At 38.1% G+C, this 25,385-nt stretch overlaps 1 protein-coding gene across 1 annotated transcript in view; it reads right to left on the bottom strand.

Moving 5' to 3' along the window:
• Positions 1-25,385, bottom strand: part of CNKSR2 (connector enhancer of kinase suppressor of Ras 2) — a 196,807-nt gene that overhangs the window by 60,047 nt on the left and 111,375 nt on the right. Inside the window, exons 14-17 of the mRNA XM_026846267.1 lie at positions 11,521-11,569; positions 10,498-10,670; positions 6,657-6,730; positions 4,371-4,442 (exon numbers count right to left, since the gene is read on the bottom strand). Coding sequence (XP_026702068.1) covers positions 4,371-4,442; positions 6,657-6,730; positions 10,498-10,670; positions 11,521-11,569 — 368 coding nt within the window. The remainder of the gene's footprint in view (positions 1-4,370; positions 4,443-6,656; positions 6,731-10,497; positions 10,671-11,520; positions 11,570-25,385) is intronic.

Below are 25,385 nucleotides of genomic sequence, written 5' to 3'. Positions count from 1 at the left end.
GAAATGTGTACCAGTCAGAAAGAGACAGTAGACTGACTTCACATTTAATGATTTTCTGCAGGTCATGATCTGTGTCATGGTTTGGAATATCACCTGCAATGCCTGTAGGGTGAATGAGAAGGTACTGATGTGGTTGTAAACCATTAAAAACCATGGCTTTTTAGCAGTTTGCTAGTTCAGAAACTAAAAGAATCGTACTGAAACTTCTTCATATTTTCTGATATATGACTGTTAAAGCTTCTTCAGATATAGTTAGAATGGGTATGGTTAGAGAATTAGTATTATTTTAATAAAGCATGGCTAGAGTTATGGTTGTTGAAGTCAGAATAGTGTAAGAAATCCAATGAACTGGGCTTGTATCACAGGGAAATGTTAAGATCTCCAGCAAAATGGAAGAGAACATGCCCACTTTGCAATGCACTGGGGACAAAAGTTCAAAGTGTACAGTTATACAATATTCCTTACTATGAATATTAAAAGCCCTAGGATATGGGAAGATTTAAATCTTTCTTCCCTATGGTGTGCTGTGTCCTGGCAGCCACTGTAACTTTTAGAGGCCAAGACTATACTCCTTCCTTACTGCAAATGCAGCTTTTAATTTTCGTGTGAGAATTATAAAATCTATTCATTAGGTATGACAAGAAATACAGTAGCACTATAGTTGCAGCAATCATCTACATTTTCTTTTTTTTTTTTTCAAGAATATCACATATGTTTCTTGTCAGTATTTTGTTAAAACAATTTTATAACGCATAGATCAGATTCAAAAAACCCTATCTTTCTGTAGACCTATAACTTTTGCAAAGAAGAATGCACAGTACTGACACTCTTACAGAAGAGTAGGAAACATTTTTCTATCTTATCTCATCCCCCAGGTAGATGCAATACTTTTAGTCAAAGCAGGGTGTCAAATTGCCCTCAATCATAAAGCTCAAGGATATAGGATGAACTTGCTATATGGGAATATGGATACCTTACAGCGTCTATAAGTACCCAACTGCGATTTAAATGGAATGAAGAGGCCTGTGGATAATACAGGAGAATTTTTAGAAGCCTTCTTCACTGAAATCTTCCAGAGACATTTCTCATGCACTAATACTACAAGCTGACTTGTTGTCTTTCTTCTTGATCATAGAACTGCACTAAGGAAAAAACCTCTTATGTCAATAAAAGAGAAAGAAGAGAGCTCAGTTAAAGCAGGTCAAAGAAATTTTCAAACAAATATTTTGCATGAAGTTACTGACTATTATTTTGGAATAAAAAGGAAGAATAAGAGTATTTTAAGTATTAAGTTGGTCAGTCCTGAAAATGAAGCATTTGCCTCTGAGCTGATGATCACAGTTTTTGAGTAAAGAACAAACAGTCCATAAGGCAGCAGGCACAATTACCATGGAAAATCAAAATAAAGTTATGTATAGTATCACCAAGTAGAAAGATATGGACTGCCTTCTACATCTCAATACTCTTGGAATGCGAATAACAATGAATTTCCAAGCAAGTTATGGGAATAACAATGAATTTCCCAGCAGCGCTACAGGCTTGGGGAGGAGTGGCTGGAGAGCTGCCAGTCAGAGCCTGGGGGTGCCGATTGACAGTCGGCTGAACAGGAGCCAGCAGTGTGCCCAGGGGGCCAAGAAGGCCAATGGCATCCTGGCTTGTGTCAGCAATAGCGTGGCCAGCAGGGACAGGGAATGAATCTTACCCCTGTACTTGGCACTGGTGAGGCTGCACCTCGATTCCTGTGTTCAGTTTTGGGCCCCTCACTACAAAAAGGACATTGAATGACTTGAGCGTGTCCAGAGAAGGGCAACGAAGATGGTGAAGGGTCTGGAGCACAGGTTGTACGGGGAGCGTCTGAGGGAACTGGGGGTGTTTAGTCTGGAGAAGAGGAGGCTGAGGAGAGACTGAAAGGAGGCTGCAGAGAGCTGGGGAGGAGCCTCTTTAACCAATAGGCAATATGACAAGAGGGAATGGCCTGAAGTTGTGCCAGGGAAGGTTTAGACTGGATATTAGGAAGTATTTCTTTACAGAATGGGTTGTTAGGCATTGGAATGGGCTGCACAGGGAGGTGGTGGAGTCCCCATCCCTGGAGGTGCTTAAGAGTCGGGTCAACATAGCGCTGAGGGATCTGGTGTAGTTGGGAACTGTCAGTGTGAGGTTAATGGTTGGACTGGATGATCTTCAAGGTCTTTTCCAACCTAGACGATTCTGTGATTCTGTGAAAATGTTTGTATGACTATACACTTATACTAGCAAACCAGTATTTTGCATCAATAAAGGATACTTTGTCCTTCTCACCCAGACTAAGCATGTTATATGGGTATAAAGAACACTTGATGGTGCAGTCATGCAGATGAAAGGAACTTCAGATCCCACAACAATGAAGTTCAGTGATCATAGTTCTTCAGACTCCTTACCAGCATACTGGTGTGGCATAGCCATGAAAGTCATAAGAAGATTTGAATAGTGACAGTTACCCAAGATTAAAATACTCATTTTATGTGAGTAGATACACACAAAGACTTCATATCCTGCATAGACTTTTTTTTTTTTTTAAAAAAATCAAACTGAATCATTTTATACAAGGTATGAAGAAATTGAACCATTTTGAACTTTTAGTTCTACTGTGCCTTAGCAGTTTTCTACTTTTGTTTCTTCTGCTTCAAGTATAAACAGAACTGAAATGACTGCATGAAACATAATTAAAATGTATGTCAGAAACCTAACGGAAAACCCGAGAAATTTATCAAACCAGTCTTAATTTAACTTAAAAATTTGATTCTATATTTGACTTCACTAGGCTACAAAATGATTTTAGACAGTATTTTATTATCTTTGCATTTGAAAGATTATTTTTCAGTAGCTTACTCTTTTATTTTCAATATATAGAGTTAATTCAATCTCTGTGAAAGTGGACTACTTGTTCTAATACATTAAACAAAGAGAAAAAATAAAATTATTTGGTGAGACTCTGATGGCAACTCAGATGTAATAACTTCAAATAATTCTACAGAGCCTGACATAGTTCCTTTAAATTTACATGTGTATAACTCAGATCAAAAATTGGTCAAGCTCATTTAAAATGAATTAATAAGCACTTCAAAATATCATAAAAAGACTGCTTGTGTTGGGAAGTCAAAGATTTTTCAGTTCTTGAGTTTTTAGACTGTGCAATATATTTTTAAACAATTGATGCATATTTGCTGCCACTTCCTGATTACTGAACAGTTATAAAAATTTTTATCCTTAGAAACAAGGTGCCTTGTCATACTGACTGAAGACCTGCTGACATGATTTATCTACTGCTGTAGTTAAGGATAAGCCAAATAGACAATGCCATTATTCTGTTTGTAAATTGCATTGCCTGGTTTGACAGAATTATCAATGAAAGGCAAGCCTAAAATTTTACAAAAAAATAAAAAGGTTTTAAGTTTTCTAATTGAGAATAGACTTTTGAAGTGAGCCTTAGTCATGCATGAACTTTTGAAGAAATGTTGACAGCTGTTTCTAAATGAAAGCAAGCATAGTAAAGTATTGGCATACTTTTGCAGTTAAATATTAGCAGTAAAGAACTGGCAGTACCATGAAGGTGGCTCTGCCAGGTAGCTGAATCTAGTACACACGGCAGAGATTAAACCATGATTATAGCACTTACTAACAGTTCTATGGCTGAATTTAATATTTTTTTTTTTTCTGTTTTAAAAGCAATTTTGCTCAGCGAGGATGTCCACAGATATTATCTAAGATAGGTTGCAATAATAGATTTTTTTTTGTGTCCTCTGTCATATGATGAAAATGGCATGTTATTCTGAACTGAATTAATTTCAGTTTATGCTGTGAAAATAAATGAAATAAAACACCAGATATTTGAATAAACATAAGATCCATGTTTTAAGTTTACCATTCAAATGAATTAAAAGAAACTGTGGTTATTTTGTGCTGAAATCTCAATCATTTTTCTGAAAAAATCACACGTGGCCTAAAAGAGACACAGTAAAACTCAGTATCCAAAGAACAAAGACTTAAGTACTTGTTCTTTTGAGTTGCTGAAATTTTCCCCACCAAATTCAATACAACCAAAATTTCACTTCAACATGTATGTTAAAAATCTTCAAAATTCTTTCTCAGTAATCTCTATCTCCTTTTTAAAGACTGACAGAAGATCAGTGACTGCTTTAAACCTTTCTCCAGATTCTCATTCCCTCCACATGCAGCCACTTCAGCAAACAATGCTACTGAGCACTTACTTCTTCAGCTATTAAACTTAACTTTTTAGATTAACATATAATTTACTATCACTGTGTTATCACTATCTTCAAGAAGTGTCACATTTACAGAACAGTTACTTGAAGTTTCCTAGATTTCCTTACCTGTTCATATCATCTAGATGTTCAGCAGCAAAATAAAAACTTTTGATCTTAGGATGGCAGGCTTTGAATGCACTGTAGAGAAAAACCATAATTATAAAAATGTAATGGTACATCTCTTTTTTTAAAAAAATAAGATAGTGTGGTCACCAAAGAATGAGATGAGTTCAGATTTCCTGAGTTGTTAGATGCCCCCAAACAGCATACAAACACACAACTTTTAGGACTGTGCCAGATTTCAACAAGTGCTCTTCAACCACCCCTTTCTAAATAATGCTTGATTCATATGTGCATAAATATTGTTCAACAATCACTTGCAGTGTAGTGTATCTGGATAAGGTTAACCAGTTAAGAATATAATTTTATGTATTAGGTAATTTTGCTGATATATCTAGAGGTGTCAATTTTTTCTGAACAGAAAATTGACTGAACAATTTATTTGATACAACAGAAAAACTCTCAGTCCTAGTGATTTCTTACATCCCAGTGACCTAGACATTACCTTTAGCTCTAATGTCTGTGTTTCAAGCAGAAAAAAGTGATGCTCTGATTGACTTCTGAAAAGCTGTTATAAATTAACACCGTATTTTTGAGGTCATTCTAAGCAATGGGTAATTACATCTCTTCTTTTCTTTCCACCAAAGAAATCAACATGACTGGGCTGAGAGAATGACTGTATTTTATACATAATATGAAATAAATTACTAGAAAGAATTTTCTAACTATATTGGATAATGATTTATGGTGAAGTACTTGAAGATCCAGGAAATGCATCTGAAAGTAATTAATAATTCACAGTACAGAAGAATAATTTTTGAGAATAGCCTGAAGGTCCCTCTTAAAATAAGAGCAAAAATGTTTAACAGTCCCAAAGAAAATACAGAAAACTAAAAACATAATACATGAACAACATCATCAACATTTTTCTGAGACACAATGAATTTCCAATGTATATGTCTGTGTGTGTGTACATATATGAAAATATATGAAAATAGGTTTTAAGAAACCAGAGATATGAAATTGATATCCAGGAAAGTTACTGCTAATGAAGGTAATGTAAAATCGAGACAAAAAGAATTCCTCTGATGCATTAAAGTGTGACACAATGTTATGCGAGTGAAAGCAGATGTACAGTGACATCTGCTCAGTTTAGAAAGACATCATCAAGTTACTGAGACCCAAAACTTGACTTCTTAAAATTGTTACAGCATCAGTTGTCTGGATTCTTTTCTTTATCTGTCACCCAAGCAAGGAATTCTAATAGCCACATTTTATCTTCTACTATCCAGTAGATACCGAATCAACTAAAAAACCAATTTAAGCAAGCAGGGTGCAATTCTGAGAAATATCAACTGACTTTATGCTGATGCCCCAATAAAACCAGCAAAAAATGAAGCACTTCAGCAACGTATCCCAAGGACACAGGACAATAAGCCCAAGCAGAGATATCTCCTTTTTTTTTAAATACAGTTTTCATTTTCTGCCCTTTGAGACCATCATGAAAGTTCATCCTGAAGAGACATGTAGATCAATTGATGATACAAGGTCAGTGCGTTCTTTAGAACTGTATGTACTACAAATCATATAATTTTACTTTTGCAATTGCTTTTCTGTACAAATTTCAGTGATTCCACAGTCCTGATAAACTTAAAAGAATAGTAAAAAACATTAGAAGGCAATGCAAAAAGTTTTCAACAATAACTCTAAAAATGCCTCTGCAGGAGCATGCGTTTGTTACACTGCTACATATGCTTGAATTTGCATCTAAATAAGAATGACAGCACACACAGCTAGGTGAGAAGAAAAGTAATTTGAGACCTTTAGGTCATACCTCAAAAATACAGCAAATCAGTGGCATTTTTTTCACTCTGCCTCAGAATCGATACACTGTGTCAGCAAACTTTGAGATGATGCTAACTCATTTAGAGTTACATTAAAGATTGATGCCTGACCATGAACTAGGGGACTTTTTTATTTGGATGGTCTCTACTATGCTTAAAGCTCTTTATTGAGCTTAAATTGTCATACACACACACTCCAACTTCCAACAAACAAAAATACTTTCCAAAACAGGAAGGAAACAAAAGAAGAAAGGAAAACTAGGAACATAAAGTGTCATAAGCAGCCAAACAACCTTCTTGCTCTTAATTTATTTTGTTTTAGTCAAGCCCTGTGATTCATGGTAAAGGCATTGTAATGAAGTCCATTATGTCATTGTTTTAAGGGAAAACCTTGTCCTTTGTTCCACTTCTTCTATTGTACCACTGAATTATTTTTGAGCATACTTACTATTTCTTGCGGCATTCACTGGCTCTGTCAATTTTAAATTCAGGTAGACTGATGAATCCTTCTGCTTTTTCATCCTGCAAAGATAGGTCTAGATGTTACTTGTTAAGGTGTCAGAAAAAAACCCCACCACACTGAAAACTTAGATATTTTCCCTTGCCTGCTCCTTATATAAGGAATACTTATGTACACTCTGCTCTGACAAACCTCCCACAGAAGTCACTGGGACTTTTGCCAAAGTAGTAAGACAGTTCCCTTGGTGTAAAATACAGTTTTGAATACCCAGTTTTCTCAAACAGTTTCACAGTTGAAGCAGCATTTGAAAATATACAAAATGACCAAATGTATTCAGGCAATTAGTTATTGTTATTAGTTAATTTTGGGGGAAGATCGACTAATTAGTAAGGAGAAATGCAGTCTACTGTAAGAAATAGGGAAAAAAGCAATTTCAGTGTGTGCTGCTTACCATCTTGATATGATATCACAGCTAAGAGGCATGACATATCTTCAGCTACTTTCATCTCTCTCCAACACTCAGGAGAGGACATCTGACCTTCCTTCTCTCTCCTCTAAAGACTTGTGAATAGTTTATTTTATGAGATATTTCATCTCCCTTGAGACTGTCTTTTCAAAAGTTGAAAGCATTATTTTAAGCCATTAATATATCAGTAACACAGACTCTCTTATTTAATTGCTCATAACTTTGCATGAGAAATTAATACAGGATCATGAAAGTGAAGCTGCAGAAAACACAAATGTATGTTAAGGAATTCCACAGAATTACATATTTTTCTCAGACTCTCCATGGTTATACATGATTATTAAATGGTTATTCCTATACAGTCCATATGACTATATGCTTTCTTAAAAATAAATAAAGACAAGACAAAAATCAGCATATAGAAGTGGAACTAGAGTGGGTCTGTGGAAGGTATAAGATTGTAACAGGTTCTGCATTAGCAGGTATTTTAAAATCAAAAGGATACTGTGTAGAATAATCTTGCTATTTCTTTTTTGAATGGTTGCCTAAGGAAATCAAATTTTGGCAAAAGCATGTTTTCTTGTCTGTCCATCTGCCACTGAGGCTCCCCCCACCAGCGTGTGATTCTATTGGTGATTACAGATACTTTAGTGAGGCGGCTGAGGTCTTAACAAGTCTCAGCAAGTAACAGGGAAACTTGGGACAGGGGAGAAACAGAGGACCTCAGACCACTCCCATCTCCATAGGAAAATAAGGCACGATTCACTCGTTTCACATGCGCTTTGGCCATGGCTGGTGACCAGGCATCATACTTGTAGATATGAATTACCACCCTGATGAAGACCTTGTAGTTGACCTTGAGGAGGGAGGATGGAGTGGAGGGAGTTAGGGTTACTGATCCGAAGCTGGGATCAAGGTGCAAATGGGCTAAGTCTGTGGAAAAACAGGCTTCAGTAACTCTGTGGAACAACTTGCTTTCTGTCTACACACAGAAAAGTTGAGGATCATAGTATTTTAAAAAGGTTATGTACAAATGCTTGCAGTGATTAAAAGACCAAGATCAGGACTGAGTGAGTCCACACATTGGCAATGATTTTATCTCAGGATATTTTTTTGCCTCAGTCTTCACTGGTAAGTGCTCCAGCCACACCACCCAAGTCACAGAAGGCAAAGACAGGGACTGGGAGAATAAAGAACTGCCCACTGTAGGAAAAGATCAAATCAGATCATCTAAGGAACCTGAAGGTACACAAGTCCATGGGACCTGATAAGATGCATCCATGGGTTCTGAGGGAACTGGCAGATGAAGTGGCTAAGCCACTATCCATCATATTTGAGAAGCTGTGGCAATCAGGCAAAGTTCATGGACTGGAAAAGGGGAAACATAATCCCCATTTTTAAAAAGGGAAAAAAGGAAGACCTTGGGAACTACAGGCCAGTCAGTCTCACCTCTGTGCAAGACATAGAGCAGATCCTCCTGGAAACTATGCTAAAGCACCTGAAAAATAAGGAGGTGAGTGGTGACAGCCATCATGGCTTCACAAAGAGCAAATTGTGCCTGACAAAAACTGGATAACCCCCTTTTACAAAGGGGTTACACAGTTGTTAGATAAGAGCAACTGACGTCATCTACCTGGACTTGTGTAAGGCATTCAACACTGTCCTGCACCTTGTCCCTAAATTGGACAGATGGATGGACCACTCAGTGGATAAGGAACTGGCTGGCTGGTCGCACTCAAAGAGTCAATGGCTCAATGTCCAAGTGGAAAGCCATGATGAGTGGCGTTCCTCATGGGTCACTATTGGGACCGGTGTTGTTTAACATCTTTGTTGGTGACGTGTACAGTGGGACTGAGTGCACCCTCAGCAAGTTTGCTGATGACACCAAGCTGTGTGGTGCAGTCAACATGCTGGAGGGAATAGATGGCATCCAGAGAGATCTCAGCAGGCTCAAGAGGCAGGTCCATACAAACTTCATGAAATTCAACAAGGCCAAGTGCACAGGGGTCGGGGCAATCCCATGCACAAATACAGGCTGGGCGATGGATTTAGAGTAGCCCTAAAGAGAAGACTTTGGGAGTGTTGGTTGACAAAAAGCTCAACATGACCCAGCCATGCGTGCTTGCAGCCCAGAAAGCCAACTGTATGCTGGGCTGCATCAAGAGAAGTGTAGCCAGCAGGTCAAGGATGGTGATTCTCCCCCTCTACTCTGCTTTCCTAAGATCCCACCTGGAGTACTGTGTCCAGCTCTGGGGCCCCCAACATAAGAAGGACATGGACCTGCTCAAGCAGGTTGAGAGGAGGGGCACAAAGATCGTAAGGCGACTGGAGGACCTCTCCTCTGAACACAGTCTGAGAGAGTTGGTGTGGTTTAGTGTGGAGAAGAGAAGGCTCTGGGGAGACTTTATAGTGGCCTCCCAGTACCTAAAGGGGTCCTATAGGAAATATGGAGGATTTTTACAAGGACATGCAGTGATAGGACAAGGGGTAAAGGTAATGACTTTAAACTGAAAGAGGGCAGATTAGATTAGATGTAAGGAAGAAATTCTTTACAGTGAGGGTGGTGAGGCACTGGCACAGGTTGCCCAGAGAAGCTGTGGCTGCCCCCTCCCTGGCAGTGTTCAAACCCAGGCTGGACGGGGCTTTGAGCAACCTGGTCTAGCAGAAGGTGTACCTGCCCATGGCAGGGGGGTGGAACTAGATGATCTTTAAGGTCCCTTCCAACACAAACATACAATTCTATTTACTAATGAGACAAATAGGGTTTAAAATTAAGTTTCCTAACTCACTGGCAAAAACTTTTTTTGCTAAAGCTGATATAAATAAATGTGTACCAAAGCAGAACATGTTGCACAATCAAAGCTGTACACAATTAAGTTGGGCAGCTCAAGTGCTCAGCATATATGAGGACTGAAATCATATCAGAAGCTACAAAGAAGAAACGATAGGAGAAGACAACTGAGGAAAACAAAACATCTTTCTTAATTGCCAGAGGTTTTGTGATTTGACTAGCACAGATAAATGAGGAACACCAGGCAGTACATCATTATAAAGTTTACATTCCCATGACTAAAGCTGAGTGATGGGATTAAATAACTATTTTTTCCCTTTAAAGAGTTTGAGTATAGATTTATTCTAAACTGGTGAGAGCAGGACACAAGAAAGTTGTGTTATTTCTCCTTGTAGTAAAAGGTGTATTTGAAGGATCAAATATCTCCAGACTTTAATGGCAATTTAGTCAGGCAGCTAATATTAACTTCAGTATGTTCATATATATAAGCACTCAAAGCACTGGCTTCCTACTAAATCATGACAACAGCACTACACAGGGTATATGTTGAGACAGTGAGCGCAGATGCTTACCTCTTCATTGATATACCAATACAGTGATGTATCCTTTAGGACAAACCAGTATTTTTTCCATTTCTGAGAGAAATAACTCTTGGCATCTTTCTTTTTCCAAAGCCAGCCTTCACAGTCTCCTCGACCAAGATCTTTACATGAGATCCGTCTTTTGCTTTTACCAGGAATAGGAGCTGAAAATGACAAGTTGATGTGAAAGCATTTGACTTGTACACTAAATCAACAAGACAGCTAGCCAGACAGCACTATATATTTGCTTAAGAAAATGAAATTAAAATTTCAACCTCAATTTGCTATGAATAAATTATTATAAGCATTCTATTTTGACCAAAGTCTACGCAAGGCACCATAAGTTAAAAATCAAACCAAACCATGTTTAGCACCTCACAGAGCTCATATTTTACGGGTAAGACTAAAAAAAAAAAAAACAAACAAAAAAAAAGGCAACAGAGAAAGAGAAGACACAGAGATAAAGAAGGCAAGATATTTAAAAATAAGATAAATGGTTATTTGTCATTTTCAACAAATATTTCCCATCAGATTAAAGCACACAGCATATAAATTCATGTACTTTCACACTTGGCTGCCAAATACAACTATGTAAGTACATCACAGGTATTCAGAAACCTCTCTTTACAGCTCCTTTTTCAACTAAACAGTTCTTAAGGCCTTTGTACTTTTAAATCAAAGGAGGACAATTTACTATAATATAAATTACCTGACATCTTAGGTAATAAGCAAGGGCTGCAGTAAGTCATTACATGCACACAGCTGGAAAAAACAGCCCTGGCCCCGAAGAGGCTAGTCTAAATATTGAAAAAAAAGACAACAACAGATATATGCAGGTAGAGGATCATTAGGAAACTATGAGACTAATGGACTAACACCTTCTCAACATGATCAAGTGAACTAAACATTGGATTGGAGCTTACAAGTTCTAGTTCCTCAGATATTGCAATACCATAAATATTAATGTTGGCAATTCCCCTCCTACCAACACATGAAAACAAATTTAATTTTTACCTTTGTTCTTCTTTTTACTTTTCTGCTGTAGAGAAGACTGCTGAAATGTCTACAAGAAAATCAAAATGGAAGAAGTGAAAGTACAGAGTTTATATTCAACCACATCCATATAATAAAAGAAGTGTAACTTTGTGAACACTGAAGTCATCACCAGGTAACACCAGCCAACAAACTTCTAGGCGTAAGAAGAAAGGTAATTTTAGTTCATCTGTTCATAAGGTTGTAAAGCAAAAGCACACAGTGAAACATCTGAAAATAGACCACATATTAGTTTGCCAAAACAACTGAAGTTTCTCTCTAAAATGATTGCTTTTCTCTCATTTTGTTTATAAGGATGTCTCCTTTGGTTAGTATGATAGTGAAGCTACAAGGCCGTGTATTTCTAATACATCCTCTGATTAAGGTCTTCCTGATGTAAATATGCAAATCTGCAAATTAACACATTGCCAAATGCAGGTGTGAAGGCATTTATATGATGGTCTTTAGAACATCAGACAACTTGCACAGAAATTGACCTAATATTTTTAAGGACACCAGTAAAATTTTGCTAAATCACAACTGGGAAAAAGGCTCCCCCAAAAATATTCTGAAATAGAAAACACTTTATTTTATATCAGAGTTTGACTGGAAGTATTTCCCTCACAGAATCACAGAATCATCTAGGTTGGAAAGGACCCTGGAGATCATCTAGTCCAACTGTTCTCCTAGCACAGTTCCCACCTACAGCAAATCTTTAAGCTCCAAATCGACCCGACTCTTGAACACCCCCAGGGATGGGGACTCCACCACCTCTCTGGGCAGCCCATTCCAACACCTAACAGCCTGTTCTGTAAAGAAATGCTTCCTAATATCTAGTCTGAACTTTCCCTGGTGCAACTTGAGGCCATTCCCTCTTGTCCTGTTGCTTATTACTAGGTTAAAGAGGCTCAAACCCAGCTCTCTGTACCCTCCTTTCAGGTAGCTGTAGAGGTCGATGAGGTATCCCCTCAGCCTCTTCTTCTCCAGACTAAACACCCCCAGTTCCCTCAGATGCTCCTCATAGGACATGTGTTCCAGACCCTTCACCAGCTTTGCAGCCCTTTTCTGGTTATGTTCGAGTAACTCTATGCCCTTTTTGTAGTGAGGGGCTCAAAACTGAACACAGGAATTGAGGTGCGGCCTCACCAGTGCTGAGGACAGGGGTAAGATCCCTTCCCTGTCCCTGCTGGCCACGCTATTGCTGACACAAGCCAGGATGCCATTGGCCTTCTTGGCCCCCTGGGCACACTGCTGGCTCCTGTTCATCGGGCTGTCAATCAGCACCCCCAGGTCCCTCTCTGACTGGCAGCTCTCCAGCCACTCCTCTCCAAGCCTGTAGCGCTGCTGGGGGTTGTTGTGGCCCAAGGGCAGCCCCCGGCATTTGGCCTTATTGAAACTCCTCCAGTTGGCCTCAGCCCATGGCTCCAGCCTGTCCAGGTCTCTCTGCAGAGCCTCCCTACCCTCGAGCAGATCAACACTCCCACCCAACCTGGGGTCATCTGCAAACTGACTGAGGGTGCACTCGATCCCCTCATCTAGATGATCAATAAAGATGTTAAACAGGAGTGGCCCCAACACCGAGTCCTGGGGGACACCACTCCTGACCGGCCACCAACTGGATTTAACTCCGTTCACCACAACTCTTTGGACCCGGCCATCCAGCCAGTTTTTTACCCAGTGAAGTGTGCGATTGTCCAAACCTCGAGCAGCCAGTTTTGCCAGGAGAATGCTGTGGGAAATGGTGTCAGCCTTACTAAAGTGAAGGTAAATTACAAACACAGCCTTTCCCTCATCCAATAAACAGGTTGCCCTGTCATAGAAGGAGATCAGGTTTGTCAGGCAGGACCTGCCTTTCATAAACCCCTGCTGACTGGGCCTGAGCATCTGGATGTCCCGTATGTGCTGTATGATGGTACTCAGGATGAGCTGCTCCATCAGCTTCCCGGGCACCAAAGTCAAGCTGACAGGCCTGTAATTTCCTGGATCATCCTTCCGACCCTTCTTATAGATGGGTGTCACATTGGCCAATTTCCAATCAGTTGGGACCTCTCCAGTCAGCCAGGACTGCTCGTAAACAATAGAAAGTGGCCTGGCGAGCACCCCAGCCAGCTCCTTCAGCACTCTTGGGTGTATCCCATCCGGTCCCATAGACTTCTGTGTGTCTATGTGGTGCAGCAGGTCACTGACTGTCTCCTCCTGGATTGCAGGGGATTGTCCTCCCAGTCTCTATATTCTGGCTGTGGAGGCTGGATTTCATCAATACAACGAACCTTGCTATTAAAGACTGAGGCACAGAAGGCATTAAGCACCTCAGCCTTCTCCCTTGTCACTTGTTACCAAATTTCCTCCTGCATTTAGCAGGGGATGGAGACTCTCCCTGGACTTTCTTTTGTACTGACATACTTATAGAAACTTTTATTTTTATCCTTGATTGAAGAGGCCAAAATAATTTCCAGCTGGGCTTTAGCCCTTCTGATTTCCACCCTGCATACCCTCACAGCCTCTTTGTAATCACTGTGTGTGGCTAGCCCCTTCTTCCAAAGGCTGTAAACTTTCCTTTTCTCCCTGAGTTGAAGCCAAAGCTCCCTGTTCAGCCAGGGTGGTCTTCTCTGGCGTCGGCTTCTCTTACAGCACCTGGGGACCGCCTGCTCCTGAGCCATTAACACTTCCTTCTTAAAGAGTGCCCAGCCTTCTTGGGCCCCTATACCCTTCAGGAGAGTCTCCCAGGGGATCCTTTCAAGCAGGTGCCTAAGCAAGACAAAGTCAGCCCTTCTGAAGTCCAGGATGTCAGTCTTGCTTAGCTCTCTCTTGACCTCTCTAAGAATAGAGATTATTTCATGATCGCTGTGCCCTAGTCGGCCTCCAACCTCCGGCTGATCCACTCCCATGAACCAACCCATTGCCTTGGAAATTATTCCTTCCTTAGTGCATTAAAAATGGCAATACACATTAACACATTTTATGGTAATTTCTGTTACAAAACTTTGACTCACATAATCACCATCACTCTAGTGAATTTTTAAAAAAAAATAATTCCGTAACTAATCACTCAACATGATTTTAGTTGTTTTGAATTTTAGTTTAAGGTAGACAGATTTATCAGTGCTGAAACTAAGAAAAGGCCACAGTACAGTGTCTGAATATTAAAACCTCTTATTTCAGCTTACCATGAATCAGTACAAAAATCTAAACTTTTGTGACACTGATAAAAATAAATCTAAGCAAAAGCACTGTGAGCCCAAATCCTGTTCCTAGTAGATACAACAAAGCCTCACCTCAACTTATAAGGCTTCCTTTTTAATTCAAAGAGCTGATTTACCTTTTCATTTCCCCCTCCCCACTTCCCGTACACCTGAGCTCACGTGCATGAGGCTGAGACTCAGCTTCTAAGGGATGTCTTGTGTCACAGCTAAGACATTCTCAAGCAGCAAATACTAACATGTTTGTGGGGATAAATTACCAGCAATACAACAATAATTAAGTGTAATATAAAAATTTAACTGACTCGGTAGATGTGGTGATCCCTTATAGATTGTATCTGAAGAAAGCTACTCAACTGTACTGCCACCTCAGATGGTCAAAATAGGCCTCCACTGGGAAGAAAAAAGGAGCTCATTTCTTTCCATTCTCTGGCTCCTGTCCTTTTTCTTCTGCTACCAGTAGCAACTCAATCAGCACCAGCTCTCAGCAAGTCAAGACATCAACACCATCCTAACTTACATCATGTGAAATATTTCAACCTGTGTAGGACTAAGACAGATCTTTATGGCCCAGGAATAACAGAGTGACTGGGCAGAAGTGTATAAATAACTCTCTATTAGATGCCTTGAAAATCTTACCTAATTCAGAGGTTGAAAAACCACACACATATACACAAACCCAAAATTTTAGCACTTCTCAGTTCACAACCCACATAATTTAATTATGCTGCTTGACTTTTCTGCACTAATATTTTCACAGTGCCAAAACAGAAAAGGAGAACCTCTTGCTTGGTTTTCTTTTAAGTGATTCTGAAAGCAGATGAGAACAATATGAAAACCTTCTCTTTAAATGTTTCATCTGTCAATTGAACTTGAAAATATGAGCTTGCACCTCTCAACTTTTGAGTCAGTTTTTGGGAAGAAAGGGTAATAAAGGGGTATCAGTTTTTAATAGGCAGACAGCATGTAATTTAGACATCTAGCTATTTTTTCATACAGTATGTCATATTATAAAATAGAAAGGATTTATTAAATTCAGTTATTATTCTAAATTAGCTCATTAAATTAAATTATAATTAAGGACAAAATCTACAACCAAGTGAAGTTCTTGGGAACTATTCAACTGACTTCAGTGATTTTAGTCAACACTTTAGATTATTTTACATAGACTTCAGGCTTCAAGTTGGTTTGTCCTTTGCAAAAACAACACCAACTTTTTTTTTTTTTTTTTTTTTTTTTTTTTTTTTTTTTTTTTTTTTAACCCGGAAGATGTATAAACAGTATGCATTAGTCAGTGCCATTCAGATTGAAATTCACATGATATGTGATCCAAAAAATGCAAGTGAGGATGACATCTAAAAATGCTTTTTTGGTTGCTTTTTTTAGGAAATCATCGAATGCAATCTGCAGCCTCTTCACAGTTATTAGATAATGCTTAATGCCATTTTCTTAGTGCTGTTTAGAATCACAGAATGATGAAGGAGGTCATTTCCTTCCTCCTGCTCAGAGCAAGGCCTGCTTTGAAGCCAACACTGGATCATGTTCTTCAGGGTCATCTCCAGTCTAGATCCAACAATCTCCAAAAAGGGAGATTCCACAACCTCTTTAAGTGACCTGTCCTAATGCTGGCCACCATGTTTCCCCTTTTACAGTTTAATTCTGTGATGTGGCAAATATGGAAATAATATAAATACTTCTTTTTAATGCCACAAACCCTAAAAATATGGTTTCACACCAAAGCCAGAAATTTACTTGTACTAAAGCAAGTTTGCTGCAAGATACTGTTTAATCACCCGCCCACAAGGCCGGATTTCAGCATATGTTCACCACATTTTGATTCCGATACATCTTGAGTTTTGAAAAACTGCTTTCACATACATCTTGTCCCAGTTTCCAAGAATTAAACTCTCCTACTAATTCTGAAAGCAAGCATGAAATAAAATAGAAAACAGCACTCTATATTAAAAAATAGTTGTTAGTAACTCAAAATAACAAATAAAATGAAAACAAGACTGCCACTGAAAGGATGAAATAGATGAATACCTTAATACAAATGGAAATTGTCCCTCCTGAAGAAAATGTGAAACTCTTTTATCATATTCTGATTTATATGCTTTACAGTCACCCAAAAGATAAATAGCAAAACTTTCCATTATCCAAAAGCAAGGTGTCACTTGATGTTTAACATATATCAAAACTCCCTTGAATACCCTGAGCCACAGTTTTTTGAATGCCATAATTTTCTCCTGGAATGTGATGTTTGAGCTTGTTGTATTTAATAACATACCTAAACTCAGGCCCCTAACAAATGCATGTCTAAGCAAAATATCAGAGAAACATTTTAGGTATATATATGTCTACCTTTGCCATCAGCAGCCTCCAAAGCACATGCATTTCCAGAGGAAAATACCCCATCATTTATTAAAGGGATTTTTGCTATGGTTTTGCTTTTTTTTTTTTAACAAAGGTGCTAGCCTACTTGTAGCTCTACCTTTCTGAGGGCTTACCTGTGCATCCCATCAGCCAGTGGAAATTCCATTGTGCACAGAAGAGCCGTAAGAGCTCCTCTCTTCCTGTTCATTACTAAACTTGCTATGTGGGTTATACTTACTTTAACACTCTTCAAAAGCATTGACAGAGTTCTGAAAGCCCATCAGAAGACTGCACAGCTGTAAATAGCAATCTGCCCTAGGGTATGCCTTTCCATGCTTTTAGGATTATAGCACTGTAATACAGCTACAGACTAAAACTTCCAGGTAGAGGAGGCTCACGCTAACGAAAGAGGTCACCAATGACCTATAACTGTATTCATACTTCTAGCAAGAAAATAATCACATATAGATGGTATAATCAACAATATCTGCGTGTACACAATCATGCATCAGCATCTTCATATGTACAACATAAAATTTTCTAGAAATTAGAGTATTTTGGTTTTTTCTTATCCTCAAGAGTTATCCAGGTTTCTGTCTGCTTTCAGCTCTTGGGATAAAGTATTCATCCTTTGTTAGCACCACTCCTTCTGTATATTTGCTCGGAAGGGAAGCATGATTGAATGTTAAGTCATTAACATTCAGAATGACTGAAAATGTATTTATTATGAAGTACTCAGTATTAATTTGATACTAATTTGATAGTAATTTGAAAAACATATTTAAATACATATTTACATATGTTGAAAAACATATTTAAAAATGTGAAATAATTTAAGTTTCAATTAATTTATTTGTTTTATACCAAATACAAAACTTAATACACTCATCTTCCAATACCAATATTAAATTGGAGTGAAACTGCTATCAGGACAGATGAATATTTGATAAAACTCATGTTATGATATTATGATAAATGTTAGAAAATCTCTATTCGAGTTGATACCTCAAATAAAAGTAGAAGACAAATAGACTGGTTATCAAAAACTATTGATTTGTGAGGACTGTTTATTTTGCCAGACTTCAAGAGTCAGAGGAGGAATTCTAAAGATTTGGGTTCAGACTATACCTTTACAAGAGTTTCTCTAAGATCTGGTATAAATTCTATGTGTGACTAACAGAACATTACATACATGTAGAAAAAATAGATATATTCTAATAGTTACATGAACTCCTTCATGGCTATAGAATTTGTAGGTCTACCAAAAAAAGACCATAAGTCAAGCTTCTCTGAAGATCTAGATTGGCCATAGCAATCAGTCTAAATTTTACAGCTCCTAAAATCCTCTTTCAACTGCTTATTTGTTTCTTTACTTTTCTTCAGAGATTTTCCACTTGTTCATTTCTGGAAAGCTGGAATGGAGAACCAGGTTATGGAAATAATAATCTCCCATTTCTTTTCCCTGAATTTGAGCTCAGTCTGATTGTGAAGGAAAATGGCAGGTATCTTTACAGGTTTTTTTGAGAGGTCTTGTCAAATCCAATTTTTCTCAAGCTCCATGTTTAGACACTAAGGAACTATTTACAGCCAGACAGTTCCCCTCCGTCACTGTAAAATCACTTTCTCTAATTTCAGCAAAGTAGCTCATAACATTTCTGATTAGTGGAACTTTCTGTTGCAGATGGAAAAGCCAATATCTGGGAAAAAATGAAAACTGGTGCTGCCAATTATTTGATTGATCTCTCACACTCAATACTTTGAGAACACTGGCAATGTTCTGCTTTCACAGTTTTGAAACACCACATATATGTTTCCCTGCTTTTGGTGTGTTGAGATCCAAAATTCTGGAGATGAAAGAGTGAAAAAGGGGAAAAAACTCAAAGCTATTTATATTACATTGTCACACTACCTTTCTCTATTGACAACTCATGCTTAAGGGTCCTTCCAACAGATGATTTTGCCAAAATCTTTTTGGTTTACCATCTTGTTTAGTCTCCATTAAGAGTTAATGATAGATAGCATTGATTATTTTCATAGATATTTTTGAAAAATATAGTTTTCAATAACTACGTTACAAAGGTATGGTGAGAGACCACCTCTGGCAGCTCAGAAAGTTTGAAACCTCCTGCCAATCAGCAGCAGAATTTCCTTCACAACAGGTAACTATTTGTTTATAGCAGGAGCAGGTATTGACCTGTTCTTATGCTTAGCCCTCAAAATAAGGAAAAAGATTACTGTTTATATTCAGCTTGGTCTTGAAGCTAGCTGAGTCCACACAGGGCATTGGCAAGGCAGTTTTTGGAAAAAGAGCTGAAGCTGGGCCACACAGGACTTTATTGGTATAGGACAGAAGAGACGAGGCATGACTTGATGCTCTGAAGGAATCTATTAGCAGGGTTATGGGTCAAGTGACGCATCTATGGGTGAAATTACACTCAAAGGGGAATCTATTAAAAAGTGGGATAAGGAAGGAAAGACTATGCTCTAAGTTATGATCCTATTTAAGAAGGCAAAGACCACTGCCTTGTTTGAATAGTTTTGTGTGTTGACTGGGATTCAGACACTCAAACAGTATCTGTGAAAAATCTCATGCTTGGCATATCTGAATTGTCAGTTCATGCAAGGTGTTTTAGGAAATACTTCTGTTCCTGTAATAATGAACTCTAAGATTATTTCAAACCCTACTCTATCATATTTTCTTATATTTTGCTGAATAATTGTTCATTTTTTATTTACTTCTGGATTTTGAACTTCTCATACATTTAAAATTTTGATTTATCTGTGGCTACAATTCTTTAATTGACCAAAACTTGTACCAAGTGGCACTAAGTTGTGAATAAAGTATTTGTAATATGCTACAAAGAGCTCTAACTTACACAACCCTTCTAAAAGTGGGGCTTCACTCTGGATAGGTAAAATGCAAACACAGTAAATGGGTGGTCCATGTGAGAGAGAATATAATACAAAAGCACAGCCGTGAATTTATGAAAGCAGATGCAGAAATATCTCCTACACTGAAGTCACAGGCTGATGACAAAACAGTCATCATATGTAATTCATAAATCCATGGTCATCTGGAATTAGAAGTGATTTACAGACAAAGGATGACACAGTTGATTTAACAGTGCCCTGAAACCTTCAGCCTTGCCTCCCAAAAGCAAAATTATTGAATCAAATTTTGACCTTTTGCTGCTTTGGTGAATGGATATTTCTGCGCTCTCTGCAGAGCTCTCCCTGTTCTTAAGCACACTCTGTAGTAAAGATATCATACCTGGGTTTAAAAGGACAGTATTCATTAAAGTTCTAGGTAAGTAATTTGATAGTAAAACACAGTATGAACATTGTACATGAACAGACTTCTTAAAGTGAGCTTTTGTAGTACAGATAAAATAATGTCAACAAGTGAGGCAGAATCATTACACTAAATATCCTGTGGATATTTCTCTTTTAAATGGCAGGTACCTCAGGTACCCTACACACCATATTCTTCCTCCTCCCTTAGTTTTGCTTTTTCAGAGCTGCAGAAAGGTGTTTCAATACTAAGGCTAAATGAATGTGTACCTGCAAAATTTGGCAAAGCATTAGTTTTCTTGGCAGCAGCCAAAAAGTCCATTTCAAATGTCATAATTTTTTACATTTACCTGACAAACAATGTCCCTGTTCCTACTCCTTCTCTCCTTTCCCCACAGAAGCTTTATGAAAGGCTTCTAGGAAGTACTAGATCTACAGTACATGGCTACACAATCTATCATGCATGGTCACAGGTCTAACTGTGTTCCTGTATTTTTGGAGCTCTGACCTTGAATTCCCAATGACTTAATCTTGTTAGTGACCACAAGGATAAAAAAACAGTATGTGTCTTAAGAGGAATATTCCAAGACCTTTTTTTCTGTAAAAAATGTAGCCTGAGACTGTGAAGCTGCCAACTTTCTAGCTACCTCATTTCTGGGCAATGGCTACATTACCTGTGCAGGATGCTGTTATTACATAGTCTACAAGGGTTGATAATATCAAAGATTTCTCATCTTTTCATACATCTGTTCCTATAGCTGCTTATCCAAGAAGAATATCCTAGCTAAGGACAGAACTGTGGTTGTCTGAAATGTGACAGCAAGCACAGCCTTTTTGTTCAGGGATTCTTATTCATCCTCCCATGCCTGAACCTTTTCCTGTAATTTGGGGGGGCTCTGTGGCAAATATTGCATTAGTTGGATGCAAATTTGCAGTTGCACAAGCTAGCATAAACTGTTTGTGCAAAACTGTTAGCATAATGCATGCAAAACTTAGAAAAATTAAAATGTTTTTTTAATCTTCAGGTCATGTTGAGAAAATAATATACAATGGTCCCATTTTCCACCACCAGCCAAAGGTTTTCCTCTTAGCCGTTAAACCACAGGACTTTAATTGAAATACCAAAGCAGTAAAACTTCTGGACAATATCAAACTTAAATGAGAGTTCTCATATTCCTCCACTGTCTTTTTGACTGACAGAACAAGGACTGCAGCATTGTCATGCCTGCCTGAAGCAAATGAGGACAAAAAGTTAAACTAGACAAGTGCTGTTCATTAGAATAATTTATTCTGAGATCATGCTTCTGCTCTACATCTACTCTGAAACATGTAATTTTGGTACCTCCTACACTGCTTTTATTGACAGTAAGTAATCTAAGAGAGAAGAGAGGGTTTGAAAACTGTATTCTTTAATGGCAAAAGTCCAAGATGCATCAGTTGTTCCATCACTGTGTTTCAAATGCATCCATTTAAGAAGGAAAAAGAAATGCAATTATCACCCATTACTGAATAGTATTTAACCTTTTATTTTGATTTCTATCCCAGAGCAATTCCCAGTTTCATCTCTTACTGAAGAGGATGGACCAGTCAGAGAACCACAAAACAGCTGAGGCAGGAAGGCACCTCTGGAGATCATTTTACCCAACCCTATTGCTCAAAGCAGGGTCAGCTAGAACAGGTTGCTCAGTGCCACGTCCAGTTGGGTTTTTAGTATCTCCAAAAATGGAGACTCCACAAACTCCATGGGCAAGCTCAGTTAAACAATTTTCACAGTAAAAGTAGTTTTTTTCTTATGTTTACATGGAATTTCCTGTATTTCAATTTATGTCCATTGCCTCTTGTCCTTTCACAAAGAACTACTGAGATGAGTCACCCCATATGCACTCTAGAAGCCTTGTGGATTGCTTATGCCCTGCTGTGTTGCCTCTCCAGCAGATATCAGTCAGACAAATCTCTCTCAAACAATGCAATTTCCTCCAGGAAAAATCTGGTTTTGCTTAAAAAAATTGTGTCTCATTCATGAGAAATTTAGTTTCCTCTCTATGTTTAGCTAAACATTAAAACAGTGAGACTATCCAAGCAGATTTTATTCTGCAAGTAAACTATGTTAGAGAGGTGGTCTGTGGTACAGCATGGAATCGATCCTGGACCTTCAGGAAAATAAACAAACTACTGTAAAACACCACAGAAGTTAACCCAAGGGCATTAACAAAATCTTGCATCAGGCCCATGGTCTTTCTAGATGAAAAAACATTAGCTTAAAGGTCCCATGCACACCTACAACACCTAGGTGCTTACTTATGATGAAAAGCATACATACACAGCTCCTTCTGTAGGAGCAGTTACCAACACTTCTCATTGTGTCCCTCAGCATGATCTCTTTCATATTGCTCAGTCTGACTGTGTGACAGAGAAAAGTGCAGGGGATGTAGGTGCTCTGTAATGACTGAGGGCAGAACGGACAAAACAGATTTTTTGCTTTAAGGAAGATATTGTCTGTTAGCACTCGGTATAATATTCTTTCAGTGAAAGAAACAGAAAACTAATTCTGACTTTCAAAAATATTAAGTTTTTGGTGAAAATCAATAAACCAGAAAATTGTACTTTTCTGAAGTTAGGGAGTTTGCAAAGGCTTTGGAGAAACAGGAAATCAGTGCACAGTTGTGTGTGAAAGAAGCAGTCTTAGCAAAGGAGATGCACAAGAAAAATTAAAGCCACCCAAATGCTATCCTTGCTCATCTCTACAAGATCAAACATACAACCCCAAATCTTCTCCTTTTAAGTAGTACTATTCATCAGGAGAAAACCTTATCTACTTGTTACATTACTGCTAAGGACATGTTCTTATAATAATTTCCAGTGCTTGGAGATTTCTTGGCATTTGTACCCTTCAGGACTAAAACGACACTTCCAGAACGTAGTGCTTTGTGTCTCTTTATCATTGCACCAGGAATAGCTTGCAGCAATAGCTGTAGTAATAGTTATATATCAGGACGGAATTCAGGAAGCTCTTGAGTATAGCAAGTAACAGGATCTTGAACAGAGAGGAAGTTTCCATGGGGAAATGAGGGAAAGCGCATTTGTACCTCAGCCATTATATATTCTGTTCAAATTCACACCAAATACTTCCATTGCACCTATTAACTAAAGTAGAAAAAGAACAGTTCATCCCAGGATAAAAGTCACATTACTTGCTGGAATTCAATAAAATTTCCTCTAAGCATAAAATGAAACAGCACTTCTCAGAAGGTGGGGAAATATAACTTTAAGTCTTTCTAATTCTGTGTTGGCTATGGTGACCTTACGGGTACAAACCAGCTTACAAAATTAGTTTTACACTTCATTCTGAAGTCAGAATTATGTAGTGTTAGAAATATTATCTACTGTGTTAATCTGAAAGTAAGGGCATATACTTGAGAAATAGACAAAAAGCAGTTACCTCTATATGAAAAATATGAAGGTTTTTTTCCTCCACAGCACAGTAGCAAAGATGGATTGGCTGACTCAGAAATCAGGTGCTAAGCAACAATCATTTCTTTCCAGTAAAATAGAAACACCTAATAAAACAGCTTCTGTTCAGGAGCCGCACTGCTGCAAAAAGCCATTTTCCTCACAGGTGCAACCATACAATCTCCCACATTATGTGTCAGCAATAGGCTCAAGGGGCCACTGCCATGTAAGCAGGGCAGAGGAATGGGGCAGAGACTCCTGCAATCAAAACCACTACTTTGAAAAAAAAACACTTGTTCAAAAACAATTGTGCAGCTTGTCAAAGTATTCTGATAAAACAGTATATCTGCGCTCCCTTAATTCAAACATTTTCACTGCTCAGTACAAGTTTTTTAGAATGCCAAATTTCATGACGCATGCCAGCCTGTGTTCTTGGTTCACTGTTTTCATAGTCCTGATACCTCCCTTTTTCTTGTGCAGAAAGAAGTACAGTTGAGTAGTCAGGACCTAGACCTAAATTCTCATAGATGTGACAGTCCCCACTGTATTGCAGTGAAAACTTAGGCTGAATCCCCGCTGTACAATGCCTGACATACACTTCTCTGCTACAATATGCGGTGCTTAATCTCTTATTAATCGAAAGGAAGTAACTGAGGAACTAAATCACTTATTCTACATTAAAAAAAAAAAATCTCAACTGTGCTATTGTGATTGTACCAGCTACACATAATATAACTGCTGGTGTACAAACAATGTTAATACCTACAAAGGCAGAAGTCCTCTGTCAGGTAATAGAATTGGGATACAACCAGGAATGATTAATTGAAATAGATAACAGAAAAAATACAGAATGGGGATGTGAAAGGAAATTAGGAAATGTCCTGAGCTGGGAGATTTATTAGTCTATAGATCTACATCTCTTGACAATGTAAAATTACACTTTCATAGCATTATATCACATGCAGTAAGGAATAAATCTAGACTGGCAGAGGTGGACTAGATGACCTTTACAGTAACTCTCTCATTTTTAAAGAATTCCCCAGCTTTGTCATGGAAAGAAATCATAACAGGCCATTTTTTCCCTCATGGTCAGATGTGAAAGGTGGTAATAAAAGAAATTTAAAATAAAAATTTTCCACAAAAGTTCCAGTTGTGCTTTGTGATAGCCCATAAACTGATTTTACCTCATCTCTGGACCATTTTGCTTTGCTGCAATAGTTAACTCTGGATTTTAATAAAAGTGACAGAGTATATAGAAATAGATGTAAAACCTCCCATATTCAATACTTTCAAATTTCATTTTGGCAACTGCTTCTTCAATAAGAGAACATTCATAGTATTAACTGCTTCTTTCAAAGAGAAGCAATGCAAATGTGAAAATATTCTCTCATCTATGACAGGAATAATATTCCTCATGAACAATGCAGATATTATTCTATATAATTAAATGAACTTAGCGCTCCCTCCTGAAGAGAGAAAATATTACTATTTCACAAAATGTATGCTTAACCAGAACTCAAGGATAAAACTGCA

This window comes from Athene cunicularia (genome assembly GCF_003259725.1).
Source record: "Athene cunicularia isolate RWA chromosome 1 unlocalized genomic scaffold, athCun1 chr1_part1, whole genome shotgun sequence".
Lineage (NCBI taxonomy): Eukaryota > Metazoa > Chordata > Aves > Strigiformes > Strigidae > Athene > Athene cunicularia.
This window is presented reverse-complemented; position numbering and strand designations above follow the sequence as displayed.